General features: G+C 36.7%; 2 protein-coding genes across 2 annotated transcripts; one reads left to right on the forward strand and one right to left on the reverse strand.

The window, feature by feature from the left end:
• The first annotated feature begins 2576 nt into the window (after positions 1–2576).
• Positions 2577–7709, forward strand: LOC142620872 (putative CoA ligase CCL9). Its single transcript, XM_075794172.1, has 4 exons — positions 2577–2902; positions 3670–4717; positions 5432–5535; positions 7292–7709. The coding sequence occupies exons 1-4, from the start codon at positions 2702–2704 to the stop codon at positions 7508–7510; spliced, it is 1572 nt and encodes a 523-aa protein (XP_075650287.1). The 5' UTR covers positions 2577–2701; the 3' UTR covers positions 7511–7709.
• Positions 7710–8216: 507 nt separating this feature from the next.
• LOC142620873 (tubulin beta-1 chain) lies at positions 8217–10925 on the reverse strand. The gene is made up of 2 exons (XM_075794173.1): positions 10191–10925; positions 8217–9211 (listed from the first exon to the last, which is right to left on the reverse strand). Exons 1-2 carry the CDS (start codon positions 10852–10854, stop codon positions 8526–8528), a joined length of 1350 nt encoding a protein of 449 aa, XP_075650288.1. The 5' UTR covers positions 10855–10925; the 3' UTR covers positions 8217–8525.
• Positions 10926–11742: the final 817 nt, after the last annotated feature.

Raw genomic sequence — 11742 nt, forward strand, 5'->3', positions numbered from 1 at the left:
TCTCTCTCAGAAATAGCACAAAAATATCACAAAAATTTACTTCAAGTAAATTTCAGGAAAAGTGCTAATTTAATGAGTATCACATACTTACTACCATTAAAAATAAACAACTAAATTTACAGCCAATTAAAGTAGATAATGTAAATTTGTTTTTTATCAAGTTTATTCATGTCGTTGTTGTTTTAATTAATTCAATGGTTACAACAAATGATATGAAGTTTGGGATAAAATCTCCTTGACTAAATCCTCTAGTTTCTTCTAATATCTTTATTATGTTAGACATTTGAAATTTAAAGTCAAATATATGACATATGTTATATGTCTTTAATTGGGAGATATCTTTTTGTGGAAAATCAAATCGCGAGTTTTTGTTGTAAATAATAGAAACTAGGAATAAATATTTTGTATCAAATGATACCATGACATTCTCAGAAAAAAAAAAAAAAAAAAAAAAAAAGATACCACATCATTGATATTAAAATTCAATAAACAAGAAACATGTGTACAAAAATATCTACCCACTAATAAATGTTTTCATTTGTTAGTGGGTAGTTATTTTTTTGTAGACATCTCACTTATTAGAATTTGATATGGCAAGAGCTAAAGTTCAAGACTCCAAAAAGAAGTTTCACACATATACACTTAAATTAGCCTATAATAAAATTTGTATTTTGTATATATAAAAATAAATAAAAAGAATTTGATATGGCTAAGTTAGGTTGACATAAAAATTCCTAGAGAGGATAGGTTCTGTAAGCACACAAGTGCACCTGGCCCCAAGAACAGTTATGGGCACAGGCCCAATGAGCCTTAAACAATATGAATTTGTAGAGTGTGGGCTTGAAACCCATGTTAGAAGTGTGTGGGGATTAAATGGCAAATTAAAGATTGCAAATACTTGGAAACAACAAGGGATATTGTAAATCGGCCTCCTCGGACGTAAGCCGAGAGCTGTTCTTATATTATATCTTTCTCCTTGTCTTTTTTTCTTTTTTTAGATTACAAAAAGTCCGTCCCTGTTTCTATTCCAGGTTCCTCCTTAAATACTCCTCTTTTGAACACTTTGTACACGTGTTGCCCCACCTCCCCCTTAGCCTAGATATTTCCCTTCTCAGTGCCTTTGAATAGTAACCAGAAGTTTCTCTTCTACTGTTCAGGTGTCACTTCCCCATAATTGCGGCCAGGGTGGTAGGTGCAGGGTCTTTAATGTGGAGGTAGCAGCCTTTATCTTTGACATTTCTTCAACACCGGTGCTTCTGGGGCGTTCTAGGGTTCCCCCCTTTTAACCATTGGCCTTAACCGTGTCATCCCCTAATCTTTACTATGAAATCCCGAGTTCTTCGGTGTTCATCCGAGGGTAAGGTCACCCTCGGCTGGATCCTCGGATCCTCGGCGTATGGGCCGACCCATAGTACTAACAAATTCTAAACCCAGGATCAGGTCGGCCTTCCTTAACACGGCCCAAAAGGCCCACGTTCCCATCAGGATCTTTTTGCCCCCCACAACTACAAAGGTAGATTCCAACTTCCAATTAGCTAAATTAGTAAATTCTATTACAATCGAGTAAGAGACCTAAGATTTGATCCCCGCTTACACCAAAAATCAATTGGTATCTTGATTTGATAATAAAAGAGCAATCATTAGAACGAACGGCATACGTTGAAACTATTTATAAAAAAAAAAAGAAAAAAAAAAGAGGTTACAAAGGTTTTTTGGACTATTTTAGTATTTTAAGCATTGTTTGTATTAAAATTCAAATTATCGTATCACTGGCTATGTAATCGAACCTTATTTTCCTCCTTTGTTTTTATTATTATTATTATTATTTTACCTTATTATTTTAATCTTATCTATACTATTATTTAAGGGGCTTTCTTTATTTAAATTCCTCATTTTTTTAGTTCAAAAATGCCCTTATACCCCTATGTTTAAGTAGAGATAAAACTACAGCACAATCTGGTAAAAATGCAACTTTAACTCCCACTAAAACATTGCCTAAAAAATTAGACAACTTTCCTGTTAAATTCAAATTACTTTATCCATTTATAAATTAAAATTTTAAAATAAAAAACATATATATAAAATTTAAAAAAAAACACAATTTTTTTTTTTACAAAATAAGACCACTAAAAAAAAGGTTCATCTCCTGTTAATTTTTAAATTACTTTATCCACTTATAAATTAGATTTTTAAAATCAAAATTATATATATAAAATAAGAAGACGTTTTTTTTTTTTTACAAAATAAGACTACTAAAAAAAGTCTCATTTATAAATTAAAATTTTAAAATATAAATTATATATATAAAAAATAAAAACACATTTTTTTTACTTCAAAATAAAACCATTAAAAAAGACCCCATTGCACGCTTCACGTGTGATGAGACTAGTTCTTGACTAATAAATTTGAGCCTACCACTGACACGAAGAGCCCCATATAAGAGCATCGCAGAGGATACAGTCTCACAATCACAAACCCAACCTCCATGATCATGACACGTGGCTAACCTCCCCCAAAGTAAGACCTGGACCAATAAAACTCTCCTGTATATACACTCACCATATAAATATATATGTAATGTAGGTATATTTCCGCGTGTACTCTGAACTATTACCTTTCTGTCAAATAGTCAAAATTATATCGATCTCTCTGTATTCTGTAATACTAGCACACAAAACCAATCTCTCTCTCTCTCTCTGAGATGGAGAATCAAACGCTCACCGGATTGTTGACACGTATCGCCGGAGAATTCCCATCACGGCGAGCAATCTCAGTCTCCGGCAAATTCGACTTGACGTACGCTCGGCTTCATGAACTCGTAGAAACTGCCGCTTCTCGCCTTGTCTCCGCCGGTGTTCACGTCGGCGATGTCGTGGCCCTTGTCTTCCCAAACACCGTCGAGGTTTTTCTTTCTTTCTAATACTTATCTCTATTTGTTTTCCTTTTTTTTTTACGTGTTTGGTTGTTCATGTTCAATACGAAAAATAAATAAAAACCTGGAGTTTTCGTAGTTTTCGGAGAATCCTAAGCACATTAAAAACAAAAGGTATGTGATAAGTTGTTACGTTAAATTTCGGCAACATCTTCGGCTTTGAGAGAACCCATATCGAAACTGTTACAACTTACAAGTTGTTGCCGTTGCTGTTTTTTCAAGATTGTGCTTTTCGTGTTTTTGAAAGCAGATTTTTTATTTGGTAGAGAGTTTTTAAAATCGAGTACGTCAGTTCTTAGATCATTTTGTGTACCACTATAATTAAAAACGCAAAATAATGCATTTTTATACGTCTACGTCTCTTTCGAAACAGACCCATGTTTTAAAAAGTTTCTTCTGGCTATCAAATTAAATTGGTTTCCTAAAAACTTAATTAACTTTTTATTTTCATGGAATTGAACGGATTTTACTTTATGGGGAAGTAGTAAAAACAAACAAACAAAACCTTTTAAATTAATATTGTGCGGATTACAATAAAAAATTCAATTTTAACCCATGCACTTTCACCCTAAAAAATTAGGTCCTGATTTTGTTATATTTATATTTTTCAATAACATTAGTATTTTCTTTTTCTTTTTCTTTTTTTTGAGAAGAAAAATGGTATTTCTTGAGGTGCTTAAAAAGTGTAAATAGGAAATTATTTAGAGAATGATTTATTTAATTATTTGTGATTACAGTTTGTTATAATGTTTTTGGCTGTAATTCGAGCCAGAGCCACGGCTGCGCCGCTCAACCAAGCCTACACATCAGACGAGTTTGAGTTCTACTTAGGGGACTCGGAGTCCAAGCTCTTATTAACCTCAAAAGAAGGAAATGTCTCAGCTCAAGCCGCGGCTTCAAAGCTCAAAATCCCACACACCACAGCAACACTCTCTGAAGCCAGCGCGGAGCTGACTCTATCACCAACTCAGTCAGAGTCAAACCCTGACTCGGTCACCAAACTCACCAACGAGCCCACTGACGTGTCACTCTTCCTCCACACCTCAGGCACCACGAGCCGACCAAAGGGTGTCCCTTTAACTCAGCTCAACTTAGCTGCCTCCGTGCAGAACATCAAATCGGTGTACAAACTCACTGAGTCAGACTCAACAGTGATAGTCCTACCATTGTTTCATGTTCACGGGTTATTAGCCGGGTTACTGAGTTCACTCGGAGCTGGAGCCGCTGTGGCTCTCCCAGCTGCTGGTAGATTCTCAGCTTCAACATTTTGGTCAGACATGCTCAAATATAATGCCACGTGGTACACTGCAGTTCCTACTATCCACCAAATTATTTTGGATCGCCACTTGGGTAACCTGGAACCCGTTTACCCGAAGCTCCGATTCATTCGGAGCTGTAGCGCGTCGCTTGCGCCCGCCATTATGGCCCGGCTCGAGGAGGCGTTTGAGGCCCCGGTATTGGAGGCCTATGCAATGACTGAGGCGGCCCATCTCATGGCGTCGAACCCATTACCCGAAGATGGCCCGCATAAACCCGGGTCGGTAGGGAAACCCGTGGGTCAAGAAATGGTGATATTGGATGAGAATGGTGTGGTTCAAGAGACTCAAATTAATGGGGAGGTGTGTATTAGGGGACTAAATGTGACAAAGGGTTATAAAAATAACCCTGAGGCTAATAAGGCTGCTTATCAATTTGGGTGGTTTCATACGGGTGATCTCGGGTATTTTGATTCGGATGGGTATTTGCACCTAGTTGGTCGGATCAAGGAGCTCATCAATCGTGGAGGTAAGAATTTTTTTTATTTTTGGGAATATGATTGTGATTTAAATTGCTTATTGAACTATGTAACATGTTCATTTTATGTTATTTACATGGTTATCAAAGTCATTTTGTCATGGGCCACTTTTGGGAATTTGAAAAGGTCATGGTTATCAACGTCATTTTGTCTCCCTTTTTATGGCTTCAATAGTATTCTTGTGAAGCTGGGCTCTTTTTTGGTTTACCAACCCTATGTTGTAGTTAACTATTTATTGACCACTTTTCGGCCGCCTAGCACATTATTTTTGAGATAGACTGACCAACTTGTGTCTTTTGTTTCTCAAAAAAAAAAAAAAAAACTTGTGTCTTTGATTTTTATTATGTTCACTAAAAGCCTTGTTACAATTTTATTTATTAATTTTTATTTGGGTAGCAAAACTGCAATGCTTTTCATATGCACATAAAATTAGGCCTAACAAAACAAATTGCAGATGAATTAGGCCTAACAAATTTTGGTCCTATCATTTTAAATTGGCCAACTTAATGCTATTATTAGAGACAATATTAGTGTCATGCTTGACAAAGACATATAGTATAATTGCACCAGACATACAAAAACAAACCACACTACAAGTTTGTTATTTTTGAAAACAAATAACGTGTTTTCAACTTCCTGAATTGTCTTTAAAATATTCTAATATCATTATTTCAACACCTCTTATTCAAGTCAAAACTTTTCAGGGGAGAAAATTTCACCAATTGAGGTGGATGCAATCCTTTTGTCCCATCCTGAGATTGCTCAAGCAGTTGCTTTTGGAGTTCCTGATGACAAATACGGTGAAGAGGTAAAAATAATTTCTTTTTGATTTTATTTAGAGCCATGTTAGAGATACTGATTACTATACAAATATTATAAACTAAGGTGCCACTGGTTACAAAATTATAATTCAAACTCTTATTTACCATATTGTTAGAGTGACACTAATCATATTTGCACAGTAGATATTCTTTTTGGTAATTATTATATTGAACATTCCAACCAATTCCCTCGAACCCACAAAACCATAATCTAAGTCATGTCACAGACAGTGACATGTATATATTGGCACTGTTTGGTGATATGGCCCCAGCTTGATGCAAACCTATACCAGAAAGAACTAAATCTAAAAATTTGTTTGTATGTTTCTGGATTCATGTAAATTGTTAAGCTCTTTTATGACCACATATGTAGCTTATATGATGATAATAATAATAACAGGCTAGAAAAGGCTTTCATTTTTAATGAGAAAATAAAGTGTTTGGTACACAATTACTCACAGGATCCATTGGTACACAATTACTCACAGGATCCATCACATGCTGAGATCTTTTAGCTTATAGTTGTGACAATCTTTTGCTTCATTTTACACCAACGAATTTGCCACAAGGAGCTCTGCCCCATGGATTGAATACAGCCAATGGGCTTTTTTGCTCCTAATATCTTAGTATTTTTTTTTTTTTAAATTAAAATTTTGGTGGTTTTGAAATGACAATATTGAGTTTGATTACATTGGTTGCTAGCAATTCCAATTTGTTTTGCTATGGTTCATTATCAAGAATTAGCAGCCCATTTATCACCCGTGTTCAGCCTCCTGCTTGCTAAAGTAGTGCACTTTAGTCACGCAGCTCATGCTTTCTACACTTTTATCTAGATCAAATTTGAGAAATATTTAGAATTTTCGTAATATCAAAATTTTTATAGGATTGTGACCATGGTGCTCCAAAGTGATATATCCCTGGGATATAGTGAATTTCCTCAATTACTAGGGATAGAAACCCCAAATGTTGAACTACTATAGACTGAGGTGGAGGTATTATTGGAATGAAAGGTATTGGTTTGGAATTATAAGATTTCTTAAATCACTAGAAGTATAAAGTATGGTTCATGGTTCCACCACTATTACTTTTTTTCTTTTCTTTTTTTGATAATTTGATAGTTGAAGAGGAGAGATTTGAACCTTAGATATGTTAGCTGGAAATATCAGAAAGTGTTAGTTGAAATATAAGATGGTGTTAGCAATAATATACTAATATTTCAAGTTTTTTTTTTTTAACTGTAAACTTTTTTTTTAATATCCAATGTAAGGTGTTAGTTGAAATAGAAGAAGGTATTAGCTGTAATATACTAATATTTTTCTAATTGTACATTTGTTTTAAAGGGATGGAATTGCAGAATTGTCTTTTGCAGTTGTATATAATAGATATGCATAAACCACACCTAGAAATAAAAATTAAAAAGGTTCATGAGTACTATAAAATTTCTCTAAATATACATGAGTCGGTGAAAATACATTACCCAATATGTTGTAAAAGAGAGGAATGAGGTGTATATATCCGATGTATGAGACACATTCTCCTACCTTGTTGTGCCTAGATGAGTTGAAACAGTGGTTCTCTTATATCTGCCACTTGAACTTCCCCATTTAGCCACTCTGCACCTTAGGCTTAGGGGCATGTTTGGGCAAAGATTCACAAGCACATAGAATGCAAGCACATTCCCACTGTTGGTTTGCTAAAGCAAAAGCTAACATAGTTTTGATAATGTATTTCTTTCGCCAACAGATTAATTGTGCAATCATTCCAAGAGAAGGATCAGACATTGACGAGGCAGAGGTACTGAGGTTTTGCAAGAAAAATCTTGCAGCCTTCAAAGTCCCCAAAAAGGTTTTTCTTACCGATTCTCTACCAAAAACTGCTACTGGAAAAATCCAACGACGTTTTGTAGCAGAGCACTTCCTTGCTCAAATCTCAACTGCTAAAGTCCCTAAGTTTGGAGCCTAGACAAGCATAATCTATCTGGTATATCAGTTGTATCCCTACAGAAAGTTTCTATATTTTAGATTCATATGAACCAACATAAATAAATTATTCTTGCCAATCGAGCACAGCGGATTGGAAAGTTCTTGTTCTTTTATTCACCTTGGGATAAAACTCGGTGGTTTCTATAATAGCATCATAGATTATTGTTTATTTACTATCATTTTGTAGTTGTCAAGCCGTGATAGGTTGAAATCTGTGCATGTTTGTGTGATTTTATCATAGCCGGGGCATTGCGATGATTGTGGCTGCTATTGCTGCTGTAATTCTGAGGTTGACACAAGTTAAGATCCAACCTAAGTTGTCTCATCAATTGATTTTGAAGCTTGAAAAAACAGTTGTTAATAGCGACCCAACTCTGTTATCAGAAGACTCTTCACCACAAGAATTACTACAATCAATATCTCAAAACATGTAGAAAGAACTATGTATAAGATAAATTCCCCCATCAACAGTGCAATTTTGTAATGATAAGTTGACTTAACCAATGAATCAACCCGAGTGTATTTGCAATAGGAACCAGCCATAATTGCTCAATTATGCGGATTGCAAAGCATGTGATTTGCTGTTGCTTGATGCAAATGCTTGGGCCTCAATATTCGCACAACCTACTTTGTTCTGAATGACATCCCCAAGTGGACCTAGCACAATCCATATAGCAATGACAATGTGCATAAAGCTTACCTCTGCAAATTTCTTTGGTTCTCAAAAAGCTCAAGAAATCAAATTTTGTAGCAATGGCATGCGAGAGACAATGGCATGCAACTGCAAGTAAACACTTAACATTTCATGGTACCATGTCTGATGCACAAAACTCCCTAGACAACTACACCAAAAGCAAACGAGAGACAATAGAGCTAAAAGTCCAACCACATTCCCACAATCCAAACCCCCAAACAAGGTATTCAGGAACAAAAAGGAAACATTAACACAAACACATTTGTAACAAGCACAGAGAGAAACAGATATCAAACACTACTTAGGCCTCCTCCTCTTCATGGACTTCTTCCTCATCTTCATAATCATAACCATCCTCATCTGCTGTAGCATCTTGGTATTGCTGATACTCAGAAACAAGATCATTCATGTTGCTCTCTGCCTCTGTAAACTCCATTTCATCCATACCTTCTCCTGTGTACCAATGCAAGAAAGCCTTTCTGCGGAACATAGCCGTAAACTGTTCACTGACTCTCCTGAACATCTCCTGAATTGATGTTGAATTGCCAATGAATGTTGAGGCCATTTTCAACCCAGTAGGAGGAATATCACAAACAGTGGACTTAACATTGTTGGGGATCCACTCGACAAAGTAGGATGAGTTCTTGTTCTGCACATTAATCATCTGCTCATCGACTTCCTTAGTGCTCATCTTGCCACGGAACATGGCAGAGGCAGTTAGATATCGGCCATGGCGAGGATCAGCAGCACACATCATGTTCTTGGAATCCCACATCTGTTGAGTGAGCTCAGGAACGGTAAGGGCACGGTACTGCTGGGAACCACGGGAAGTAAGTGGAGCAAACCCAACCATGAAAAAGTGCAAACGTGGGAATGGGATTAGATTAACTGCAAGCTTGCGGAGATCTGAGTTGAGTTGACCAGGGAATCGCAAACAGCAAGTAACCCCACTCATAGTTGCAGAAATCAAGTGATTCAAGTCTCCAACTGCAACAAACAAAGATTATTAGCTAGCTGCAAAGAAGTTTCCATAAATTTTTATTAGAGCCAATGAGGCCTATATATATGGCGTCAAATTCAAGTTACAATGAATATGAATCTATGGCATGTTACACCACTCCATATCATTTCATTGAAATAATATTATCTCCTCTTTAAACCTTCCATGCTTGGGAAATATCAAGATAATTGGACAATCAATAACTATCTCATCATACAACGTTTAAATGTCAAGCTTTAATAACTTTAAAATTATACAAAAAACACGAGTTAATGGATTAAATAATAAATAACACCCCAATTTAAAGAAAAAGTTGGTGTGCATATTAAGAACAATAATGATACTATATATACCAAAAGTTGTTAATATATGATTGTTGGTAAATAAAATACTGATGTTATTGATGGGCCTAGATAAAAACTAATAAGTAATAAGAAATTGGCCACAATAAAAGTTTGTAAAAATGTTGTAAATTAGTTTGTTACTCTTTTCAAAATTTAATCCAATAATAAACAATTAAGAGAGCTATACAAGGTATAACTTAATCCCAACCCTTTTTTAAAAAAATAAAAACTTAATCCCAACCCTATAAATGTTTAAATTAAAAAATTAATACATCATCAAACCTGAAGAAAAAAAGAAATGCCCAACCATTCAATTATATTCAAACTATAGAAAACCCCAATAGCCAAACAGATAAGTACTTAATTTCCAAGAATGAAACCAACTGAAATATTCCCAGTAATATTATACATCAAATACTCTTAGATTAGTCATTTAATTATTCAAACACAATCGTCTTGTTTCTGAAACGATTCTTAAACCCCATCAAGCCAAACATAATCAAATCGAAAATAAGAGCAAATAGGCATAGAATTAAGCACACTAAGACCAAAAAAAAATGTAATAAAACTAAGCAACTACACCACAAAATCGAAAAGAGAGAGAGAGAAAAGAGGAACTCACAGCTAGGAGTAGTGAGCTTAAGTGTACGGAAGCAAATATCGTAAAGAGCTTCATTATCCAAAACCATACACTCATCCGCATTCTCCACAAGCTGATGAACCGAGAGCGTCGCATTGTACGGCTCAACCACCGTGTCCGAAACCTTCGGGGACGGAAACACCGAGAAAGTCAGCATCATCCGATCCGGGTACTCCTCTCGGATCTTCGATATCAGGAGCGTACCCATACCAGACCCGGTTCCACCGCCGAGCGAATGGCAAACCTGAAACCCTTGCAAGCAGTCACAGTTCTCCGCCTCCTTCCGGACCACGTCGAGCACCGAGTCGATGAGCTCAGCGCCCTCGGTGTAGTGGCCCTTGGCCCAGTTGTTTCCGGCGCCGGACTGGCCGAACACGAAGTTGTCGGGTCTGAAGATCTGGCCGTACGGGCCGGATCTGACGCTGTCCATGGTTCCGGGCTCGAGATCCATGAGGACCGCGCGCGGGACGAAGCGGCCACAGCTCGCTTCGTTGTAGTAGACATTGACGCGCTCGAGTTGGAGCTCGTTGTCGCCTTGGTACCGGCCGGTGGAGTCGATGCCGTGTTCGGCGCAGACCACTTCCCAGAACTTTGCTCCGATTTGGTTACCGCATTGGCCTCCTTGAATGTGAAGGATTTCTCTCATTTTTCTCACTCTAAAATTCTCTCTCTCTCTCTCTCTCTCTCTGTGACTGTGGGTTTGGGTTTGGAAATGAGGAGAGAAGGATTTGGGGGTGTGTGTTTATATAGGAGGGAGATGACGGAGGGGTTAACGGCGTTAAGGGATTGGGGGATTTGAATTTTGAATTTTGGAAAAAGCGGAAAATTGTGGTTTTGAATTTGATTAAGGGCAGGATTTGACTTTTATATTGAGGTGAAGAAGGTATGGGGAATGGACGGCTTGGATTTTGTGGGGGAGTTGTTGTGATGGGTGATGTGATGTGGGCGTGACGCGCGCTTGTGGCGTGTGGGGGTTGCTTTGGATGAGGCGGTCAGTTGGGTGTGTAAAAGGAAATTGGCAGCGGTTGCACATGATTGGAAGGGGGAGTCACGTGAGTGGCACTTCATCTTTTGACTCCTTTCCATTTTTGCATGTATAAAATTTTACAAATAAATTTTCAAACTACCCATTTTTCCATTTTTGTTAGTAATAGGCTTAAATGAGAAAAAAAATATATTGTAAACTCAAATATTGCAAAAAATATTGTGACTATAGAATTTGTAAACCACTAAATGCTAATGATTAGAACGAATTTTTTTTTCCTTATCCATTTTTGTGAGTTTGAATAATTTTTAGTAATATGTTTAAAATATTATTTTTAGTCATATATATTGACTCACCTATATGCAGGTTTTTAGAGAGTTAAATCTAAGCACTTTGAAAAGAATTTCCTGAGCCAGCGCTTTACTCCTTCGTGGGTCCACCCGGCGCGAACAGTAATTAGTCTCTGGTTGAAAATTTTGAGGAACATTATGGGAAACCAAAAAAAATCTAAGCAAGCAAGCAAACCCAACCCAATGGACATGATCGAAA

The sequence above is a fragment of the Castanea sativa genome, chromosome 12 (genome assembly GCF_040712315.1).
Source record: "Castanea sativa cultivar Marrone di Chiusa Pesio chromosome 12, ASM4071231v1".
Classification (NCBI taxonomy): Eukaryota; Viridiplantae; Streptophyta; class Magnoliopsida; order Fagales; family Fagaceae; genus Castanea; species Castanea sativa.

Bases quoted from the DNA above. Each gene is read 5' to 3' on its own strand.
- LOC142620872 (XM_075794172.1), top strand. From the start codon at position 2,702: ATGGAGAATCAAACGCTCACCGGATTGTTGACACGTATCGCCGGAGAA. The intron at 2,903-3,669 runs GTTTTTCTTTCT...TTGTGATTACAG, and splicing joins TCTTCCCAAACACCGTCGAG to TTTGTTATAATGTTTTTGGC. The intron at 4,718-5,431 runs GTAAGAATTTTT...AAAACTTTTCAG, and splicing joins GGAGCTCATCAATCGTGGAG to GGGAGAAAATTTCACCAATT.
- LOC142620873 (XM_075794173.1), bottom strand. From the start codon at position 10,854: ATGAGAGAAATCCTTCACATTCAAGGAGGCCAATGCGGTAACCAAATC. The intron at 9,212-10,190 runs GTGAGTTCCTCT...TGTTTGTTGCAG, and splicing joins TAAGCTCACTACTCCTAGCT to TTGGAGACTTGAATCACTTG.